The 23,557-nt window shown below is 29.7% G+C and overlaps 1 protein-coding gene and 1 pseudogene across 1 annotated transcript; one reads left to right on the top strand and one right to left on the bottom strand.

The window, feature by feature from the left end:
• Window positions 1-1,449: 1,449 nt before the first annotated feature.
• Window positions 1,450-2,584, bottom strand: LOC114387095 (late embryogenesis abundant protein Lea5-like). Its single transcript, XM_028347220.1, has 2 exons — window positions 2,373-2,584; window positions 1,450-1,901 (listed from the first exon to the last, which is right to left on the bottom strand). The coding sequence occupies exons 1-2, from the start codon at window positions 2,423-2,425 to the stop codon at window positions 1,652-1,654; spliced, it is 303 nt and encodes a 100-aa protein (XP_028203021.1). The 5' UTR covers window positions 2,426-2,584; the 3' UTR covers window positions 1,450-1,651.
• Window positions 2,585-19,748: 17,164 nt separating this feature from the next.
• On the top strand, window positions 19,749-21,930 carry LOC114387643 (annotated as a pseudogene).
• Window positions 21,931-23,557: the final 1,627 nt, after the last annotated feature.

The following is a 23,557-nucleotide window of genomic DNA, read 5'->3' as shown; positions in this document are numbered from 1 at the left end:
TGACTTATATGCTGTAATTTGTATCTATGTATAATTTGGACATTCTAAAATTGGTTTAAATACATTAATTGGTACCAGAGGCATTTAGATACATAATATATTTATCACACTTTGTTGTTTTTTCATTTAGTTTAGTAGCATGTTGAGAGGTCTCTATCCTCATATGGTGAGTTAATTAATATGTAGAGAACAAGTTTCTCGTTCTCTCTTAAAATCTCTCTCTTCACTAAACAAGAATCATCAATCTTGCCATGAATCTAGATGCAAGTTCTTGATTCATCTTTACATCATAGTAATTTGTAGATTTGGATATTCTAAGATTATTTTAAATCATCATTGCAAGCACCAAATCCATGCTGTTGAATCTATTGATGAATAAGAAGCTCTCAAATCTTAATTTTGAGTTCGAAATTTAGGTAAAAGACCTATGAATTCTATAAAAGCGAAAATTGTCCGAAAGAGATTTAAGAACAGGTGATGTAAAAGTTGGCCAATATTTGTTATACAACTTAAAACGTGATGCCAACAACAAACAACTCAACGCTAATTATAAAAAACTCTGTAGGAAGTTGCAAATGAGTTATTTCAACTTTTTATTCATATCAATCAAACTTAGGTATTAAAAATTTACGACAATTTTCACACATCGCTCGACTCAATAAGGTGGACCCTCTTCAACTGAACCATAATCACCTGATTTATCTTAATTTTTTCCACTTTGCCCCAACAATAAAGCAAAATATGATTAACTGAACAGTAAGGATTCATCAAATACTGCAATTTATACACCTCAACACTCGACACACACGGTTCATTGACTTATGAATCGGAAGGAATAAATCATCACATTAATCTTGAAATAACCATCAGAAATCACTTTTCAAGGATGTATCAATTTAATCTTTCACTTGAGCAATTATTAGTCAACTTTACCGTGTATCAATCAATGTAATCCTTGAACAAATTACTTAACTTTTTTCATATTAAAAAACCCAAATAAATAATTATTGTTAAATTTAGAATTTAAATTGAACCAAACTGACTGGTGGAATCAATTTTAAAGACTAAATTAACTAATAATTATGATAGTTTTGGACTATATTGATTTTCTTATGTTCTCCATACTTAAGATTTCAAGGACTATTTATTGCAATTAGAAATTGAAATTTATGATACTAAAATCCATTTTTTTATCCTTAACAATCAAAGATAAGTATCAGAGTATAAAATAACTTTGACATCTTACTTAACCAATTAAACTAACTTCTTTAGTTATGATACTAATAAACTAACCCAAGTCCAAAGGATCTCATGATCCCAAATTTATATATTGCACCAGATATTAATTTGTGAATGATAAATAGATTCTCCATGCACCAAAATCTAACGCAAAAAACCGAAAAGCAGCCCACAACTCATTAACTGTATAATTGTAAAAGGAAAAGAAGGTAACCATCAAACAAAAACCAAATCTATTTTGTTTCTTTGTTCACTGCTCATGTATGACAATTGACAAGGATAGTAGATAGATATGAAAAGATAGATAGATTCAGAAAAATAAAATAAAAATAGATAGATAAAACCACACAAGAAAAGCAAAATAAACTTGATTTGATGGAATAAGGTGTGGGTGTTGGTGCCCCTTGCCACTCTAGGAGGAGGATGATGATCTGACTTTGTGTTTCAACAGCATCCTTCGAAGCTCCACCGGGTCAATCTCATTGGTGTGATTGATGGGCCTGTAGTAACCCGTCACTGGGTCCGGGGCCCAAGCTGATGAGGCCCCCGATGGGCCCGAATTGTTTTTTGTCACACCCTTCTCGATTGCACTCCTGCTTCCAATGCTATCCAATCCCCCTCTCACCGAAGGAGAAGCATCAGACGCCACTGCGTACCCTCGCCTGTAGTACCATAGCACATGAATATATACCAAAAACGTATTATAATTACAAACATTAACCATATGCCACACAAATGGCACACCCAAATTAATTACAATAAATAATAATAACAATGGTGGTGGTAGGGTGATGAAAATTAATTCTCTATTTCATTTTAAAATATATATTTTAGTTTAAAGATTTAAAATATGTATATTAACAAACGTGCAAGTTTCTAGCTTTATTTTTATACATGTATATCATTGATGCAGAGGTATAAAATTTTATTTCGTTTACATGTGAAAAAAAAATATATTTAATGAGATAATTCGTCCAATGGGTTAAAGACACCCGTTATCTCTATGACCCATGACAAAAAAAAACATTCATTGCGGGCATGTGATGCTAACTGAACATAACATGTTAGTGAAATTGTGGCATGCAAGAAAGAGAATAAGGGCGTTTTGCATGAGGATGGAATAATGGACGAACCGGTGAAGGGAAAAGGCAAGGGCGCGTTTGGCTGGTGAGAAAGATTGTGCCATCTGAATGAGGAGGTTGAATTTGAATCGTTGGTTTGTTGTTGATGCTGCTGCGAAAGCTATTGGCTGCTGAACGCTTCCGCAGCAGCTACTACCACCTCTCAACTTTCTGTGTGTATTTGTGAGGAGGCGCACCACACGTTAGGGTTTGAGATCGACGCACCTCTTTATATAAGAGTTTCCGTGTTCAATATTTTATTATAACAGATATGTTATTAAAAAAAAAAGTTATAACAGAAACAGATACAAAATCTGATGGCCAAGAATTAAAATATGATCAATATTTTACAATGACAAGTTATAACAGATACCAAATTTTAAGGATAAATAACTTATTTAGTTTTGAATTATGTATTACCTGATAATTTAATCTTTACATTTTAAAAATTATCTATTTAGTTCAACCTAAATTATTAACTATTTTAGGTTAAAACGGATAAAATTAACTGAAAAATTAATTAAAAATTTAAAAACTAACAGATAGTTAAAAGTTAGTTAAAAGGTAAAAAAATTATCTTATTAAATGATATTTGTTTTTGTTAAAATTATATGTTAAACTAGTTGGAAAATATAAAATTACATAAAAGATAAAAAAATAATAAAATTTTACGTTAAACAGAAAAGATTTAAAGGAAATCTAATAAATATTTAAGGACAAAAAATATATAAAAATATAGAAGTGAGTGTTCTAAAAAACATTAGAAGTTATTAAAAAATTATCAAACAAGTTTTTTAATTAGTAAACAAAGTTAAAAACTAATCCAAATGTCTTGTCAAATACATTCTTAAAGTATTGACTATTTCTTTTAAAAAATAATTGAAATTCAATTTTAAAACTCATTATCAAAATATAAGTTAAAAGAGATAATCAATTAAAAAAATTAAATATACAAATAAAGGTAAAAAAAATTGGTTTGAGATTATTGAAAAATAAATTTTCATACTTATATATTTTTAAATAACTTTATCTAAACTACTCAAATCTATCACCAATAGGTCGTCCTTAGTGTATTAATAAACTCATTTCATAATAATTAATTTAAAATATTTTTAGAGATGTGAAGATAAAAGTATTGATATATTTATTTTTTTATTTGTAGGAAGAAAATATAATATTAGATATTTATAATAACTAAGTTTCTTGCTCATCCAACTGAGCTATATTTATATTAAGAATATGTTTCTTTATTTTCTTGTTATCTGAATATTTTTTCATAATTAAAAATAGAAAAATATATATAGTTGTTTTTTATTTTATTTTTTAGTTTCAAAATAATTAAATAAGAAATGATTTTGTAAACTAATCTAGGTAAGTTATTCAATTATTTTTTTTGACAAAGAGAGTAGATTTTGCTAGCACCATTATTTTTTCTTCTTCTATGCAAATTATAATCACGTCACTTTTAAAAAATAAAAATTAAAAAATGATCTGGGCCCATGACCTAACTTGGTTAAGGATTGTCTTGGTTTGACCTGTTTATTAAAAAGGACAAATTTAAGGGTGTGTTTGATTTGCATTTTCATTTTCTGTTTTCATTTCCTGTTTTCATTTTCTGAAAACTGTTTTCATTTTCAAAAGATTAAAATTCTGAAAACATGTTTGGTTTGACTTCTTGTTTTCTGTTTTCATGAAATAAAAATACTGAAAATTTATGATATATTGATTTCTTGTCTTTTTGTATTTTTAGATTTGCTTAAAACTACATTCATTGCCACCGCAATTTCATTTTACCCAAAATGAAGTTTATGTTCCCAACTGAAAACACTGAAAATGAGACTTTATTGTTTTCATTTTCTGGTTGTTTCTTGTTTTCATTTTCACTGAAAATGTTTTCAGAAATCCAACCAAACACATTTTCATCACTGTTTTCAGTGAAAATGAAAACAGAAAACAACCAAACCAAACACCCCCTAAATTTTTTTTAAAAAAATTTTAATTAAAAAGGTCAAGTCATGGACTTTAAAAAAAACCTACTAAGCTTGAATAGTGGACAAGTCTAACTAAATATATTTTTACTTCCACTTATCAGTTACCTCACTTTTTTGAAACCCTATTTCGACTCTCTTTTTGGAGTCACTTACCTGTGTAGCACAACATATAGTCTTGGACTCTTGGTCCATCACGTGACTCATGTCACTTTCTTTCTAAATCCTAACAGAGACCAACACACATCCTCATTCCTCACTTCCACTTCTCAATTACCTGCACCGTCATCGTTCAATATTGGTCGACAATACCGTGTCCCGTCAACGACAAGAAGGAGAACCTTCGTCCACCGTTATCGTTCAATATTGGTCAGTGAAACCGTGTCCCGTCAACGACAAGAAGGAGAACCTCCGTCCACCTTTATCGTTCAATATTGGTCAGCGATATCATGTCCGACCGTCCATGAACCTCTCTGTGATTTGTGAGTTTGCATTTTTAATCATTATTTTCTACTTAATTTCCCCAAAAACATTGTATATCGTGTCTGACCGTCCATGAACCTCTCTGTAATTTCCGGTTCCCGATTTGCCAACAAGTGCGGTAGCTGATTTTGATTCAGTGGTGGCAGGTTTTGTGCCTATGGTGATGCAGGGGACGCCATTTCAGCTCTCCTCGTAGGTAACTAACTTTGAGGGTTTCAGAGGCATTTTTGAGTTGGATTTTGAGCTGCGTCATGGTGGAGGCGTTGCTGGAGCGGTTATGGTGGGGCTTAAAGGAATAGTGTGACAGTTTTCTATTGCTATTCTTTCATGCATGTTATCTTTTCCCATTCTCTCTTGGGCTGATTGAAGCTCATCTTCCCCCTCCACCACCAGCTGGCAATTCCAACTCTAGCGACTCGCAACCAAATAATTAAATCTCTTCTTTCATCTCTAACTTATTTTCTTGTTTTCTTTTTCCAGTTCTTGTCACCATCTTTTTTCTCATCGCCTTTTGTTTTTCTTATTTTTTATTCTTTTATTTATTTCAGTTTTTGTCACCATTTTTTTCTATTTTTTTTGTTTTTTCTTCAGTTTTTGTCACTTTGGATAATAACTCAACTAACATTGCTATTGTACCAAAAAAAAATTTTGTCTCTCCTTTCAAGTTTTTTTTTTTATAGAAAAAACCTAAGTAAAGCAAAATTATAATTTATAATGACCTAACACTATTAGTTTTTTAGGATTAAATTGTTCAATTTTATATAGGAGTAGAACAATATTTTTTTTTTAATCTATGACATGCAAGAGAATGCACACAAGTTACAAACTAACATTCTTTTTTAACTAGATTTCACATTCATTTTTCTTTTTAAACCCTGAAAAAACAACATAAAAAATGCTGGTTAAATCTTTAATGAAGTTAATTCTAAATTGACTATATGACATTTATAAATCAATTTTCATTTTGTTTTTTTTCCCTTTTCATGAACATATTTTAGTTTAGAGAGACAAGTTGAGTCAATTTATCAGCTTGATTGAGCTTAACTATTGATCCAAAAGGTAAATACAACATTGAAATTGGTTAAATATTCTGTTTTGTATCCAATTCTAACCATTAAAACCTTTCACACACCATGATTAGTATCTGATTTCAAACATCCCACATTAAATATTCTATTTTCTCCCTTTTCACTTCGAGGACATTTTTAGTTGTGTGATTTTTATCTTTCTCATTAGTGTTGCTACATGATTTTAATTCATCTGCATGTTTTAGTTGTTTACGCACAATGCAGTTTGCCATATTGTAAAGTGTTGATATTTGGTCTATAGAATTCTCCACAAGGATTGGTAGCTTAATTTATTATTGAGTGAACAAATATCCTTCTTTTATGTAGCTTTTAAAGAGTCAATTGGTTGGTGGATTTTGCAAATTTTACTAGTACAAACTTTTTCCTCTATGCTAAGTCACATTGTGTGAAATGCATTAAATGTGCCATCTTTACCTGCTTAGTATATTATAGTTGCTTTTGACTGAAAATTACAAATTTTTGCCTTTTCTATTGCTATTGATGTACATACTTATGGTTACATATTAAGCTTAGTTTTAAACCATTAGTATTTCAATGGTCTTTGTTTGCGGTTTTTTTTTCCTTTTTCTTTTTTATTAAGCTATGTATGTAGCAAGTGCCTTAGGAGTTCTATCAGCAAGTCCTATTCTTTGTAGTAACTGAACTATGACAGTTCTTTCTTGACCTTTATTGTACTTAATTTCTTTTCTTATGTTAATTGTGCTTAATTTCTTTTCTATTATCTTAATTGTTTTTGCATAATTTGAATTTATATTAAACAATACCACAGGCTTATGTGTTTTACTTGCCAAGGAGGTGGCAGATGGCAAAAAAGAAAAAACAACCATGCATTCCATTTCCCCCTTCCAATTCAACTAACCCATTTCTTAATCCATGCAGGAGGTACTCTAATGAAAAGATGAGATAAATTATTGCAACTTCTATTATGGTACATGAGCTGCCTTTTAGCATTGTTGAGAAAGAAGTTTAGATGTGGACTTTCTAATATGTGAATTCTGATTTTCATAAAGTAAGTTGCAAAACAGTAAGAAGTGATTGTTTAGCGATATATGAGGTAGAGAAGAAAGTATTGAAGGCAAAATTGAAAAGCGTAGCCAAGATTAGCTTAACTACAGATATGTGGAAATCAAGTCATGAAGTAGTTGAGTATATATGTTTATAACTGGCCATTTCATTGATGCGGGGTGAAAACTTCATAAGAGGGTTTTGAGCTTTGTAAAAGTACTTGGCGTGGGATTGATGTAGCTGATGCAATATTCAAGTGCTTGAAGGCATAAGGGATTGAAGATAATGTTTTTTCGGTGTCCATTGATAATGTTTCTTATAACGACTCTTGCTTGAAAAATATAAAGGAGAATTTATCATTGTTCTTCATGGTAGCCTATTTCATGTTAGATGTTGTGCACACATACTGAATTTGTTGGTGCAAGATGGTCTTAGTAAGATCAAAACCACAATTCACAACATTCGTGAAAGTGTGAAATACATCAATCATAATGATTTAAGGTTAAAGGCATTTTGCGATGTTGTTGAACAAAAGCACCTAAAAGAAAGGAAACTTATTATTGATTGTCCTACAAGGTAGTAAAATTTATTTATATTTTAAATTCTTTTATTACATTTATTGTTGTCTGTTTTACATGATACTAACAATTCCATATATTCAGGTGGAATTCTACACATCAAATGCTATCAACTGCATTGAACTTTAAGATTGTCTTTTCAGCCTATAAAGAAAGAGAGCCACATTATAACTATGGTCCTTTACCTAGAGATTGGGAGAAAGTTCACGAAGTTTACAAACTTTTATCAATATTTAATCTTGCCACGCATGTCATTTCAGGGACCGAGTATCTTACTTCCAATCTAAAAGATCTCTTTATGAGAGCAATGACAGTTCCTATGAGAGCTAAGTTCAATAAACATTAGGGGGAATGTAATCTATTAATGGCCATTGCAAGTGTTTTAGATCCAAAGTTCAAATTTCACATTATTGACATGTTTTCCTTTGATATTTAAGTCTGAAGAACTTATTAATCATAATGTGAATAAAGTTTAGTCTTCTTTGTATGAGTTGTACAATGAATATGCTAATTTGAGTGTTGAAGAATCATCTACTGATGAAGGAAATACTAGTGGCAGCAACACCTCTTCTAATTATGTGCGCAAGTCTACAATTGTTACTAGATTTGATGAAATAATTAAATATTGTGAGAGAGAAAGAAGTTGTCCCTGCTATGAAATTTGAAATAGATGTTTATCTTAAAGAGGGTGTTTGTGTTACTGAAGGTGATAACTAATCTTTTAGTGCCTTAGAGTAGTGGAAGAACAATAGTTTGAAATACAAGATTTTATCAAAGGTGCCAGTTGATATACTGGCCATTCCAATCTCAACTATTGCATCAGAGGCTACTTTTAATGCTGAAGGGAGAGTTATAGATGAATATCGATCAAAGTTGAATGAGGAATTTATTGAAGTTCTCATTTGTGGAAGAGATTGGCTTTGTCACAAATATAAATTGAAGAAGAAAAAGGTTTAATATTTTTTAATTTTATGGTCAATTCTTGTAATTTTAACTTATTTGATGTTTTTCTAATAATAAAATTTATCCTTGTATTTTAGGTTGACGAACCACTTAAAGTGATCAATGGGAAGATTTGATGCCTTACTCTTGATGCTGGTGAAGTTGAAGATTTGAGACTTTATTTGATGTCATTAGTTATGTTATTTTTATGTTTTTGATTGAGACTTGAGTTTTTGGTTTTAATTTGTAACTTTAGAATTGAGACCTTCTTTTTATGTTTATGATTTTGAGACTTTAGTTAGGAAACTTTGATTTCAATTTGTGGCTTGAGACTTGAGATCATATTTGATATTATCATATCAATCACTTTTATGTTTATGTTCTTGAGACTTTTGTTATGAATTTTAATTTGTTCTGGTCTGTTACTTGATTTTTTTAGAACAAGATCATGTTTGATAATTTATAACTTATAAGAGAAGCATGTCTATTATATTGATTTTTTACTTTTAATTATTTGTTCTGGTTTGATCAGATCTTGTATATAAGTTTTCAAACCTTTTATGTATTTAATTAGATCATATCTTATACATAGGCTTTTAGGTTTGATCAGACCTTTATGTGCCTTAATAAATTATTTTTAACAAATAACAAATCCCTACTATATTGTGCAAATTGAATAGTGGTAAGTCTCAAAAAAATATTATTTTATATAATTTATTTGAGTAATATATCATAAATGCCTATAATCTATTTGACATTCTTCTTATTTTTTTTTATCAAATTATATCATCTATCATACTTATGTTTTTCTGTCTTTTCTACTCTTTGAGGGTGTCAAGTAGCACAAAAGTGTCCAAGCATCTTTATCCAATTTATTTTATTTTGTATGACAAAGAAACAAAACAAGAAAAAAAGAGGGGAAAATATCTAATATGATTGATATGATCTACAGTGATATAGAGAAATAATAATATTATAGAATATTGTAAAAATTGGTGCCAAAAAAATATATATAATTCAATTCGAAAATGGATAAAAATAATTTTAGTGTGCGGTTGAACCAAATTAATGGCCAAGATATTTCCGAATACTTGTATAACATTACACTTTTTTTGCTGAATATTTTTTTAAGCCTTCGTATGATAGAATTAAAACATTAATAAATTTTACATTAGATATCACTTTTGAGATTGTTTTCTCAAAATATGTTTAAATTTCTCCACTAGTCCGGGTGGTAACAATTATCAGCAAAACAGGAAGGAGCTCACATTAGGTAGATTTTTTTACTCCTACATAGCAGCCAATCATATTGATATATATATATATATATATATATATATATATATATATATATATATATATATATATTATCATTAAATCATATTGATATGAACTAATGTTTGCACTGGCCATTTCGTAATGGTTGATGATAATAACCAGTGGATTTCTATTTGGTTTGCATATCAATCATCAATCTTCAATGCGCAATCTTGACAAGGATTAAAAGTAATTGAGCCACCTTACTGATTTGCGCATACATCATAGGATTCATTTGGTGCATGAATTTAAATTATAATAAAAATTTGTAATTTGTAATTTTAATTCTGAATTAAAAACTACTTCTAGTGTTCAGGTTCTACAAATTAATAATTGAGTGTGTATCAACCGGTATAATATAGTTTCAGTTTAATCTGACTCTAATTTAAATTTTAAGTATACAAAAATAATAGACATGACAAATAATTTTAAACCCATTTTGATTTTGATGAGAAATACTTGTTTAATCAAGTATGGGCATGGTATATTTATTATCCAAATCTTTTAAATGAGAATGAGAGAAGATGAATATCAAACTATACTTATATGTAGCTATGTACATGTATGTACTACCACCTTTATATTTTTTAATATTTTTTTTGTCATAATATATATATATATATATATATATATATATATAATATTAAATATTTCATTGATATAATTTTAAAAATATAAATTAATTAACATAATATTTAAGTAATTTAAATTATAATAATAGTTAAATAATATACTTAAAATTATACATTTAACTAAAATTTTAATTTATTTCTTAATTATATATTTTTAATATTTTTATTCATTATTTTTTATATAATTAAAATAATTAGAAGTTAGAGACCATATGCATTAGTTGGAGTTGTATATTCAAAGTAATCAACTTGTAACAAAAGTTTTTGTAAAAAAAAAAACTAATGACAAAAGTTCAAATGAAAAGAAAACAAATATATATATATATATATATATATATATATATATATATATATATATATATATATATAATAACAACCATTATTAGATTAATATTAAAATATTTATAACTTCAAATATAAATATAATATGATCATCAAACATCTAAAATATTAAATAGATAAAATCAAATCTATAAAAATCATCTCATAAATTATCACTTCCTAAAATATTTCAATTAACCTATCATCATTACAACCATAATTGGTGTTGTCACTGTCATTGCTAGGTTGTAGCTCCCACATCCTGTGTCGATCACTAACACCACCATCTCATTACTGATGACTATTACCACCTCCATTGTCACAACTATTGTTGCTGCCATTATCACCGCTAACGCCGGACGACAACAATAGTGACAATGACTACAACCATGGAGGCGGAGGTGCTAGCAGTCATGGTGATACTAATGAGTTAACAATAGTTGAGATAATTTAAAACATGATAATTGATATCTTTTATATATCTAATTTTTGTTTAGTAAATCTTTTAAAGATTTGATGATTATATTAAATTTTAATTTGAATTTATAAATATTTTAATCTTTTTCATTTATTAGTTTTAAGTTTAATGTGATGATTGCTATTAATTATTTTGACGTTGTCATAAGAATGTTTTCACATGAGCCGTTGAATAACCATTGAAATATTGATTACTTGCAAGACTTGCCAGAAAGATATTCAATTGGAGAATTAAAGAAGAATTTGCCAATAGCATTTCCTAAGCCCGAAGCAAACGATTCGATGGTGTTGCCCATATTCAAGAAAGAGAAGGTGTTTTATATTTCAATGCAATGCATCAAGTAAGCAATGTACGTATTTGAAAAACTAATCTTTAAGATAATTGATTTTTATTCGGTAAATCTTATACAAATTTTATATTTAAATGATATTTAATTTAAATTTAAAATATTTTAATTTTGATCTTTTGTTTTAATCTAATGATTAATATTAATCATTTTTATTTTCACATTTGTCAATAAAAAAACTAAAATATTATTTAACTTTTCACAATATTTTCCTGAAAAAATAAAGACATTAATTTAGGATAAAAAAGTCAGAATTTTGCAAAATGAATGCAAATAGCGATGAATTATGGCCTTACTTGGAAAAACAGGGATTGTGGCTCCTTTGACCCCCCATATTTTCCTTGGAAGTGCAAAACACAGTTCCTTGAATATTACTAACCGTACCAAAGAGACCACTAAGAATCCCAAGCTGAGCTTTGGTTTTTGGAATTGATATTACAGCAATTTGGAGAAATGTGATAAAATATTTGAAGTTCATGATGATTCTTAGATAAGAATAGGACAATCTTAAGTTGTATTTCTTGCCCCAAGTTAGATGTGTAGATGAACAATTTATACTATAGTGAAGTGCCAAGTTACGTGATTCAACATTATTACCCCCTATACAAAAATGGAAATTGCTGTTGCGTGTGATAACCTACATAGCCATGTTGTTTACTACAATTTGATAATATTCTTTTTCAATTTCATTGTTAACCAAAGCGTTTTAAGTTGACATTCTTTCAATACCGAATTGTCAACTGTTGATTCTATATAAAGCCAATGCTGTGTGCACCATTTGTATCATTAAAGAAGCAACTCGTGTTCCCTTGTGCAAGCTATGTGATGATCTTTTGAAGAGGTCCAGTGAATACCCACTAATTGAAAATTTGATATGCAATCAGGATTCGCATTATCCCATATCGCATACCCTTTGTTCCAACCTTTTTCAGTAGAGTGAGTAAAATTACACTACACATCATATCTAATTTGGTCCATTAGTGCCTGATATGATTTAGCTTAGCTTTAAAAAAAAAGCTAAAAGAATAGCATGTTGTTGCTGTATTGTATGGATATTTTTAGATTTAAATAGAATTTATAAATAAAAACTAATCAAAGAAAATAATATTATTAATAAAGAATATTTGTATCAGATAAAAATAAATTAAAGAAGCGTGACTGTTAAAATTGAGGAGGAATATGAAAATATAAAATATTTTCTTTATTGAAATAGTAGTATCTTAAAACTTAAAATTAAAATTAAAATTAGTTAAGATTACAATAACTTTAAAATCCAATTCTTTCTGAAAAAATATATTTTAATTTGATACATTATGAGATTTTAAACTAATAAAAAAGTTATAAATAAAATGTTAAAATAATAAAAAAAGTTATAAATAAAATGTTAAAATTAAACACTATATAAGAGAAGACTTTTTTTTACAACCACGTGTATTTTTCATAGGAGGAATTATTGAAAATAATTATGATTATCATAGACAATAAATTTTTTTCTCAAATTATTTAATGTAATTACATATTCAATATTTAAGACCATTGATTAAGTTAAAATAATCATGCATCAATTTATTGACATGTTAAATGAGAAATCGAGATTTTATTAGAATAATAGTAATTGTTAAAATAGTCTTATTTGATAATGAGAAGTCATATTTATAGTACATCTATACATGGATATATATAGGATCGTGTACAAATATTTTGGAGTCTAAGGCGAAAATGTTAAAGGGATTTTTTTTATAAGAATTTTAAAGAGACTTAATATATTATATAAAATATTAATTTTTATATTAATCTTCTAGCTTTTTTAACTGTAAAATTTGCATATTGTGATATTGGTTAAATAAGACCCCTTAGGGGCCCTAAAAAATCATTATTTTAAGAAATAAAAATATAATTAATTTTTTATTTTCTTAAGAAAATACATATAATTATCCAACTCTACTACATACACACACAAACATATATGTCCTTAGGTTTGAATAATTATCTAACCATATAGCTATCAATATTTGTTCCTATTAAATCCTCATTGAGACAATATGATGTGGGCATGATTCATTTATCTTGTTAATTAATATGAGAAGCACTTGAATGAACGAAAAAAGATATTTGTTATCTATATAGGCATGATAGAGAAATTCTTATCAACTGGATGACTACATGTGTAATTTCTATGTATTTAAACAAGAATTTCCATGCAAGGTTAGAATCGTACGTCAATCAACTTTTTTTTTATCAATTAGAAAATAAAACAACATAACAGAACGAACTAAGAGCGCAAATGCAGAGTGCGTCTAGCACCTGACATTGTCAGATTTTGCTTTTTTGGGATAATATAAAAAGGGGTCTTATAAATAAAATAGAGATTTACTTTTTTGGGATAAATAAAAAACTTTAAATGACATTAATTGTGATAATAGTTAATTTTTAAAAATATGAAATTAATTGACTAATTTTTAGGGAAGAGAGAGATTCAAAATTATTTTATTTTGATCAGTTGTGATATTAAAGGAAAATTAATAGGGATTTACTTTTTTGGGATAAATAAAATACTTTAAATGACATTAATTGTGATATTGGTTAATTTTTAAAAAGATGATATTGATTGACTAATTTTTAGGGAAGAGAGAGATTCTAAATTATTTTATTTTGATTAGTTAAAATTTGTTAATAGTTAGTAATAAAAAAAATTTAGAGGCCTAAAAAAATTTTTTTTTGGGCCTTAAGCTGATGCTAATTTACCTTGCATCTTGCACGGTCCTGAATATATAAGAGATTCTTGATTATGAAAGTTACACTAAAGTTATTATTTCACACATAATTTGCAAAAGGAAAATGCTTATCACTTCTACAAATTCATACACACGAAAACTATAGCACCAATTGTCTTTGATTTCCATCAGAGAATTATTTTTTATTTTTAATTTCATATTCAACCAATAACGTGTAAACATGTGGCTTTGTATCGTGTTCATGTAAAGGACTTTAGTATTAATAATTGCAAGGTTAAAAGAATAAATTGACACAATTTCTTATTGTTGAGAAACTAAATTAATGTTAATGTTTTATAATTGAGAGAGTGAATTGATTAATGTTTTAAGGAATTGAAGGATGCCAATGTTTTGGAAGATTAATAGATATAGATCTCGGGTGGAGGCAAAGGGAAGGGATTCATATATATGCTCAAATTATGTTGTTCATTTGTTCTTCATGTTGTATTTCAAATGGTTGTTAGTGGAGGAGATTGTTGGAATGCAAGAAGATATGAAGGTTTAGGTGATGGCATCTTTAAAAACTCTTAAAACAGTAAGAACTTAAGATGATAGTAATATAAATATAAGTTTGAGTATGTACCGTAGAGGATGAATAATATTGACATCTATAAACATAAGTTGAAAGAGGACATTAGGTGAGGTGAAATATACCTACCAAGGTCAAATTGTCTCCTAGGCATAAATTAGGTTTCAACAAGGAAATCATAGAACACTTAAAAGGCTATAATATTTGGATAGGATAAACTGGAGAAGCAAATTTCTCCAGATGGGGCACTTTTACAAAATATTTCCTAAACTGGGGTCATTTTCAAAAATTTTACGGGGAGGGGTTATTTTTCACGTAAACTGCATGGGCCTCTGAGCAAACCGCCATTGTCAATGGCGAGTTTGCTGCACTGAGGAACCCGCCATCCCCATTGGCGATTTTGCCATGCATGGGGGAACCGCCAGTCAAACTGGCGAGTTCCTGGCAAGAGAGCACAACCTACATTAGCTACGTGTGCAGGCTACGTGCTGCTGCAGGAGAGACAGGCGCACAGGAAGAACTCGCCATTGGTGCAGGCGAGTTGCAGCTTTGGTGCAGGGAAGAACACGCCATTGGTGCAGGCGAGTTGCAGCTTTGGTGCAGGGAAGAACTCGCCAGTTTGACTGGCGAGTTGAGCTTCAAAATTTTGTTTTATAAAACGCGAGACATGGGACTTCGTATGCATGCTTTCTTCTTCTTCTTCTTCTGCTTATCTTCCTCACTGCATTCCTTTCTTCCATTGCATTGTTTCTTCTTCTGTTGGTATTAGGTGTTTTTGTAAGTATTATGTTGACTGAAAATTTTAAATTTTTTTGTGTTATATATATTAAGTTAAGTTTAATTTATATTTCAGTTTTAATTTTGTTATATATACATGTGTAGTGTTAGGACAACACAAGTAAGATTCAAAACTTCACCTACAATACGTAAAAAATTTGTCAATTAAAACTGAAATATAAATTAATATTATTTTTAATGTTGTTTGCCCTATATTTTTCTGTTATATATACATGTGTTAAAATAATTTCAGTTCACATATTAATATTATTTAGGTTAGGTTTATGTTAGGTTAGTTTTAGTTCATTTATAAATATAATTTTAAGAATATTAGTTAGGTTAGTTTTAGTTGATTTATAAATATAATTTTGATAATATTAGTTAGGTTAGTTTTAGTTGATTTATAAATATAATTTTAAGAATATTAGTTAGGTTAGTTTTAGTTGATTTATAAATATAATTGTAAGAATATTAGTTAGGTTAGTTTTAGTTGATTTATAAATATAATTTTGATAATATTAGTTAGGTTAGTTTTAGTTAATTTGATAATATAATTTTTAATGTATCCTAACACTACACTGCATTCCTTTCTTCCATTGCATTGTTCCTTTTTTTAATGTTGTTTGCCCTATATTTTTCTGTTATATATACATGTGTTAAAATAATTTCAGTTCACATATTAATATTATTTAGGTTAGGTTTATGTTAGGTTAGTTTTAGTTCATTTATAAATATAATTTTAAGAATATTAGTTAGGTTAGTTTTAGTTGATTTATAAATATAATTTTGATAATATTAGTTAGGTTAGTTTTAGTTGATTTATAAATATAATTTTAAGAATATTAGTTAGGTTAGTTTTAGTTGATTTATAAATATAATTGTAAGAATATTAGTTAGGTTAGTTTTAGTTGATTTATAAATATAATTTTGATAATATTAGTTAGGTTAGTTTTAGTTAATTTGATAATATAATTTTTTTATAATTTTGTAAATTAATTATAGATATGCTAAGTTAGGTTAGGTTAGTTTTATTAATTGTTAGGTTAGGTTAGTTTTATTAATTGTTTTATATATAGATATGCTATGTTTGTTGATGTATGGTGAAACTTTTAAATTTTAAGTAGTATGTTTAAATATGATTTAGTTGGTATATTATTATTTGTACGTTAGTTATAGTTGATTTATTAATATAATTTTGTTAAGATTTTTAAAATTTGTATGTTATTATTTGTGATAAAATTATTTGTATGTTAATTTTAGTTGTTATGTTATTATTATTTGGTTTAGATTTATTAGGTTTGTATAATATTATTTGTATTATATATATGGTATTTTAGGTTTAGTTAGAATGTGAATATTATTTAGTTTATTGAATTATAGTTTTTATTGAAATATATGATACTTTATTAATTTTATATATACGTTCTTTAAAATTTTTATTCCATGAATTTTTTTTGATTTAATATCATTTTTTTATGTATAATATTTGTTATTTAATTTAAATTTTAATAATTGGAAAAAAAATATGGTCATTTAATTAAATTTATTTATGTACGTATTTTAATATTTAATTTTGTTATGTATAGAGTATTTTAGTCAGTAAATAAAGTTTTTTTGTGTAAAATTTATGTACGTGTAACAATTTTTAATTTTATTATGTATTTTAATATGGTAATTTATTTAAATTTTTGTAGCTATTTAATTTTTAATTTTGTTATTTGTAGATTATTTTAGGTAGTATTTTAAGTTTATTTGTGTACAATTTATGTACGTGTTTAAATTTTTAATTTTGTTATGTATTTTAATTTTGTCATTTATTTAAATTTTTGTAGCTATTTAATTTTTAATTTTGTTATTTGTAGACTATTTTAGGCAGTATTTTAAGTTTATTTGTGTACAATTTATGTGCGTGTTTAAATTTTTAATTTTGTTATGTATTTTAATTTGGTCATTTATTTAAATTTTTGTAGTTATTTAATTTGTAATTTTGTTATTTGTAGACTATTTTAGGTAGTATTTTAAGTTTATTTGTGTACAATTTATGTATGTGTTTAAGTTTTTAATTTTGTTATGTATTTAAATTTGGTAATTTATTTAAATTTGTGTAGGTATGTAATTTTTAATATTTTTATTTGTAGACTATTTTAGGTAGTATTTTATGTTTTTTTGTGTTAAATTTTTGTACGTGTAACAAATCTATGTATTTAAATTTGGTCATTTATTTTAATTTGTGTAGCTATTAAATTTGTAATTTTGTTATTTGTAGAGTATTTTAGAACATTTATTTAAATTTGTGTAGCTATTAAATTTGTTAATTTTTTTAATGTAAAATTTTTGTTGTCAATTTTTTGTATTATATTTAACTTTACAGCATCAATGGCATCTTCGTCATCATCTTCATCTAGTATACACATTAAGTCTGGCCCAATAGAAGGAGACGTCTAATGGCTGCAACCTAAACATGTTTCCGAACATGTTTGGAATGGGGAAGCAGACAGAAAACTACATATCAGACGAGCTCTACCCATCTATCAAGGACAAGAAGAAATACCAGAGGAAATTATTCCTCTGCTTCGCCAATCAGGATTCTATTGGATAATGAAAATGGGGTACCTGAAAATTAATTCTTCATTAATTACAGCCTTGATTGAAAGATGGAGGCCCGAGACACACACGTTTCACTTCAGATGCGGAGAGGCTACGATTATTCTTCAAGATGTGTCAGTCTTGTTAGGTCTTCATACTGAGGGGGCACCATTAATTGGTCAGACTAATCTTGATTGAGCTGAATTGTGTGAAGAATTATTGGGAGTCAGATCACAGGAAGGTGAAGGTGAACTTCAAGGCAGTGTGGTCAAATTAAGTTGGCTGGCTCACCATTTTTCAGAAATAAATATCCATGACGGTAACGTTTCCCTATTTCAAAGGTTTACCCGTGCATGGATCCTCAGATTCATAGGAGGAGTTCTATTTGTTGACCAAAGCAGCAGTAAAGTTTCCCTAAGGTACCTCCAATTTAATTAAAACTAATTTAATTAAAAATTTCATAAAAACTATACATTGAAATTGCTATAAAAAATTACTTAAAAAAATAATAATACAAATTATTTTATGGGACATTACGAAATAAAAATATAAAACTAATTTAATTAAAGAATTACTAAAAACTATACCTTCTAACTGCTATAAAAATATAGGTTAAAAAAATTATAACACAAATTATTAATTTCAAAATTACAAACCTGATTCAAATATTTAAGTTCAAGCAAACAAACTTTAAACTTTATGCGGATAAAAATCCCTACACACTCAGAAAACTCAAAGCTCTTTGTGCATTCAGAAAACTTAAACCTACTAATTGTGAGCACACAGCTACAGCTGAAAGAGGAAAGAATTTCTGATTTGAAGAACAGCTGAAAACGTGAGTGACCACACAAGTGAAAGAAGAAAGAATTTCTGATTTGAAGAACAACTGAAAATGTGAGTGAGAGTATTTATAAGCACACAATCGTCATTCGTGATGGCTATTTTTTCTGCCTAAATCGTCAATGGGAGTTGCAACTTGCAGGCAACTCGCCAATGGCAGTTGCAACTCCCTTTTCTCTGAAAAAGCTCCTGCACCTAGCCACTGAAAAGTGCAACTGCCTGCGACGTAGGCCTGCACCATCAGACCATGAAACTCGCCAGTTTGACTGGCGGTTCCCTTGCGTGTGTGTATATCGCCATTCGTACTGGCGATTTGTGTCTTGCATGGACATATCGCCATTGGTAGTGGCGAGTCCTTCACTGAGACCAAACTCGCCATTGGCAATGGCGGTTTGGCTGCATGACCCCATGCATTTCACGTAAAAAATTGTCCCATGCTGCAAATAATTTGGAAACAACCCCATCTAGGAAAATAATTTTTAAAACTACCTAGATGGGGAAATTTGCCAAGTGGAGATTGCATTATGTTCTTTACTGGTAGGGAAATATCACCCGTAAGGCTCCATCATGTCCATTATCTTCTTTTAAAGACAATTCTATTTAAGTTACTATTGGATATTAAGTGTGTGAATCGTTTTTGTTGCAGCAAGAAGTACAAGACAACTTCAACTTAGAAGCAAGGCATTAGAAGCTTCCTGAAAACATTAGTTGATTCTGATAATCCAAACATGCTCTAAATGTGCACACATCGCCTCGATGTAATTTAAATATTAATACTCCATGTTAAATAGGATTAGTCAATTAATCTCTTCTGCCGACCATGTGACCAACATAGAATAGTACTACTAAGTTAGAACACCACTTTCATTGTAAAATAAACATTTTTCAAAGGAAGAAGAAAAACCAGTGAACAAGAGAGGAAGTAACTAAACTAAACTAATAGGTTATGAATGAAATGCAAGGATGATAAGATTACGACATAGAGCCAACAAGTTTGGTTGTTTTGGTAAATCACGGACCAAAGTTCATCCTTCCTTCTATTCCCTCTCATTTCCGTTTCACTATTCATTGCCAGCTACAGGTACCAGTGCCACTCACACACTCGCTGTTTTTCTCAATTCACACTTTGAACTTGAAGGGCACACACAAAATTGAATCTTTTTCATTGTAAAGCACTTCATTCCCTCGTTTTTGTTCTTTTGCCAGATCCCACTGTACTGCACCGAGTTCTCGAACGCTGTAGAGTTTCTATGGATTTCAGAACCGCCACTAAAATCCATGCAAGAGTTGTTGTACTAGGCTTTTCCACTTACCCTTCTATTGTGGCATCTCTCATATCAATCTATGCTCAATGCCATCAACCCCACATTGCCCTTCACGTTTTCTCCAGAGTTTTGGACTTATTCAGCATGAATTTGGTGATTGAGAGTTTAATGAAAGGTGGGCAGTGTGATGTGCCAAGGTGTTTGGCAAAATGTCTGTTAGAGATGTGGTCACGTGGAACTCCATGGTTGGAGGTTACGTCAAAAACTCGCGTTTCTTCGATGCGTTGAGTATTTTCCGGCGGATGCTGAGTGACAAGGTTGAGCCTGATGGGTTCACCTTTGCTTTGGTGGTTACTGCATGTGCGCGCCTTGGGGCTCGGCAATGCCAAATGGGTGCATGGTTTGATGGTAGAGAAAAAGGTTGAGCTGAATTATATTTTGAGTGCTGCATTGATTGACATGTATGCTAAGTGTGGTAGGATTGATGTTTCAAGACAGGTTTAGTGGGTTGGCAATTCATGGGCTTGCAATGAATGCGAATGTGGTGTTTTCGAGGATGCAGATGGAGAGTGTTTTGCCAGATTCTATTACTTTTATTGGGATTTTAACTGCTTGTAGTCACTGTGGATTCGTTGAAGAAGGTCACAAGTATTTTGGTATGATGCAGAACCGTTTCATGATTCAGCCACAGCTTAAGCATTATGGAACCGTGGTTGATCTCTTGGGACGAGCAGGGCTCATGGAAGATGTTATCTGGAGAGCACTTTTGAGTGCTTGTAGAATCCACAGAAAGAAAGAACTTGGTGAAGTTGCCATTGCAAACATATCCCGCTTAGAGAGTGGAGACTTGTGTTGTTGTCAAATATGTATTGCTCTTTAAACTGGGATGGTGCTGAGAGAGTGAGGCAGATGATGAAAACGGGAGGGGTTCGGAAAAGCCGTGGTAAGAGTTGGGTTGAATTGGGGGACGGCATTCACCAATTCAATGCAGCGTATCAGTCTCATGCTCAAATGAAATCAATTTACAGAGTGCTGGAAGGTTTGGGGGATTCACACCCTTGACGGATCTGGTTTTGGTGGATGTTTCCGAAGAGCAAATAGAGGAAAATTTAACGTTTCATAGTGAGAAGTTGGTCTTGGCCTATGCGGTCCTGAAACCTGCGTATCTGTCTAGACTGTCATAATTTGATTACAATTGTGTCAAAAATATTAAACAGAGATAATCGTGAGGGATCGGATCCGTTTTCACCAATTTGAAGGTGGTGTTTGCTCTTGCAGAGACTACTGGTAGACATGAGAGTTAGTTCTTGGTTGCATTGTTGAGTAGCCCTTAGCTTATGCACACACTGATTGAAAAGAAACTGCTTAAGATGTGTGTGAACGGATGCAAACCAAGTCCTTATGCATCAAAGTATGAGCCAGATCTCTCGACAAAGTACAAACACCAAAATCCTATCCACTTATGTCTTTTGCATACCTGTTAGCTTGGAACAGGATAGAGTAAAAACCACTTTTGGGCATAATTTTTGGTTTACCTGATTTTAAATTACTGTTATGTAAATATGATGGGCAAAGTAAATTTTAGTATGTAATTTGGTAGTTATAAATAAGTTAAAATATGTTTTTTGTGTTCATATGGAAATGTTTGAAATTCATTCTGATAAAATTTTTAGTATATTTTTCTTTCTTACAAAGTAGAAATGTATTGTTTTTTGGTCTGGATTCGGATAACTTACGATAATGACTTTTTATATCGGTTATACATATAATCAATGTAAATGTGATGTATTTTACATCGGTTATGCATACAACTGACGTAAAATGTGACTTTTTTTCAATCGATTGTGCATATAACCAACGTAAAAAAGTCATGCACATAGGTTCGAATGTTCAAACCTTGCTTTGAGCCAAAAAAACACATTTCAATTTTGTGAGGATGAAAAACGTATTGAAAATTTTGTAAGGGCAAATCCCAAATATTTTCATAATTACGAAGATGAAAAACATATTTTAGGCTTATAAATATTGATCTTTTTCTGATAATTGACAATGTTCCTCCATATGATCAGCAAGAAGTGAACCAGATAGGCACCAAAAAGGACACAAAGCGGCTACAGCCACACCAAAAAGGAGAAAGGGTCTTCCACCAGTTTTTACTCTTCCAGATGGACTGGGAATATGAAGAACTCCTAGTTGAATTAAGAAATAAAGAAAATCAGAAATTATTTACAGAAAACTGACTTTGAAGTCAGTAATAACTCAGTCAAAAGTTGTATAACTCTTAATCAAACTTGGAGTTTTTTTCAAAAAAAATGTTAGGTCATCATTCGTCAATTTCTTGTGGATGCATAAAATTGTTATTTCGTCTTACACTGAAAATTGAGATTTCTTTTATTATCTTGGTACCAAGAGTTATCCCGTCGTTCGTGCCGATCATTTGAAAGGCTTTGCTTGGTATATGTTTCTGTTTGTAAACTTTTGGGCACTCTTTGAGATTGAAATGCACTGATTGGACTGGATGACACCTCCTGTTCTGCCTTGGTTGTGATTATGTGAAAGTTACATGAAAAACAAGTTTATTGACGCATCCATTTCATCAAGTACCTTTAAATGCGGATAAGGTATGCAGTTTTTGCATGCTTTAAGTTACATGAATTAATTACAGAAGAGAAAGCTTTCTCAGTCTACTTATTTGTCTGATTGAGTGACAAGATAAATGACTCCTACTGAGGCTTAGGTCAGTGTGTTTGTTTGTGAAGGTGAAGAAAGAGGATAAAAAACTGAGTAAGTACCTGTTTAGCTTAATTTATTTCGGAGAAATAATTTATTCTTGTTAGCCTCATAAGAACTTTGCAAAACAAACGATCATTTCTCAAGATTCAAGCCGAATCAACCATGTGTTAGGTTAAAAAATTGTGGCGTTCACTTTGCTTGGCAAAAGGTGGACTAGCTTCCTATTCCAAACTAAATCCCAAAACGTGAAATAAGCTACCCAGCCTAATAACAACCAATATTACTCGTCCCAGCCCAGAGATTATTAGTTTTTTTTCTTCTAGGATTAATTATACTCAAAGATTTTGTTTAATTTTTTTCTAGTATCGTTTGTAATTAAAATGCTGTAACTGTACAATCTACGAGCCTATCCCTCTATCTTGGTATTGGTTGTAACAAGGACCTAGAAGTGTGCATGAAAGTAACATGAGAATGAATGAGATTTCGAGACGTCATGTACTTGCAGGTAACATGAA

Source organism: Glycine soja, chromosome 15 (assembly GCF_004193775.1).
Source record: "Glycine soja cultivar W05 chromosome 15, ASM419377v2, whole genome shotgun sequence".
NCBI classification, from domain to species: domain Eukaryota; kingdom Viridiplantae; phylum Streptophyta; class Magnoliopsida; order Fabales; family Fabaceae; genus Glycine; species Glycine soja.
Note: the sequence above shows the minus strand (reverse complement) of the source record. Positions and strands in the feature narration are given on the sequence as shown.

Coding starts and splice junctions, on each gene's coding strand:
- LOC114387095 (XM_028347220.1), bottom strand. CDS start 2,425: ATGGCACAATCTTTCTCACCAGCCAAACGCGCCCTTGCCTTTTCCCTT. Junction 1,902..2,372: donor CTTGCCTTTTCCCTTCACCG/GTTCGTCCATTA, acceptor ATGGTACTACAG/GCGAGGGTACGCAGTGGCGT.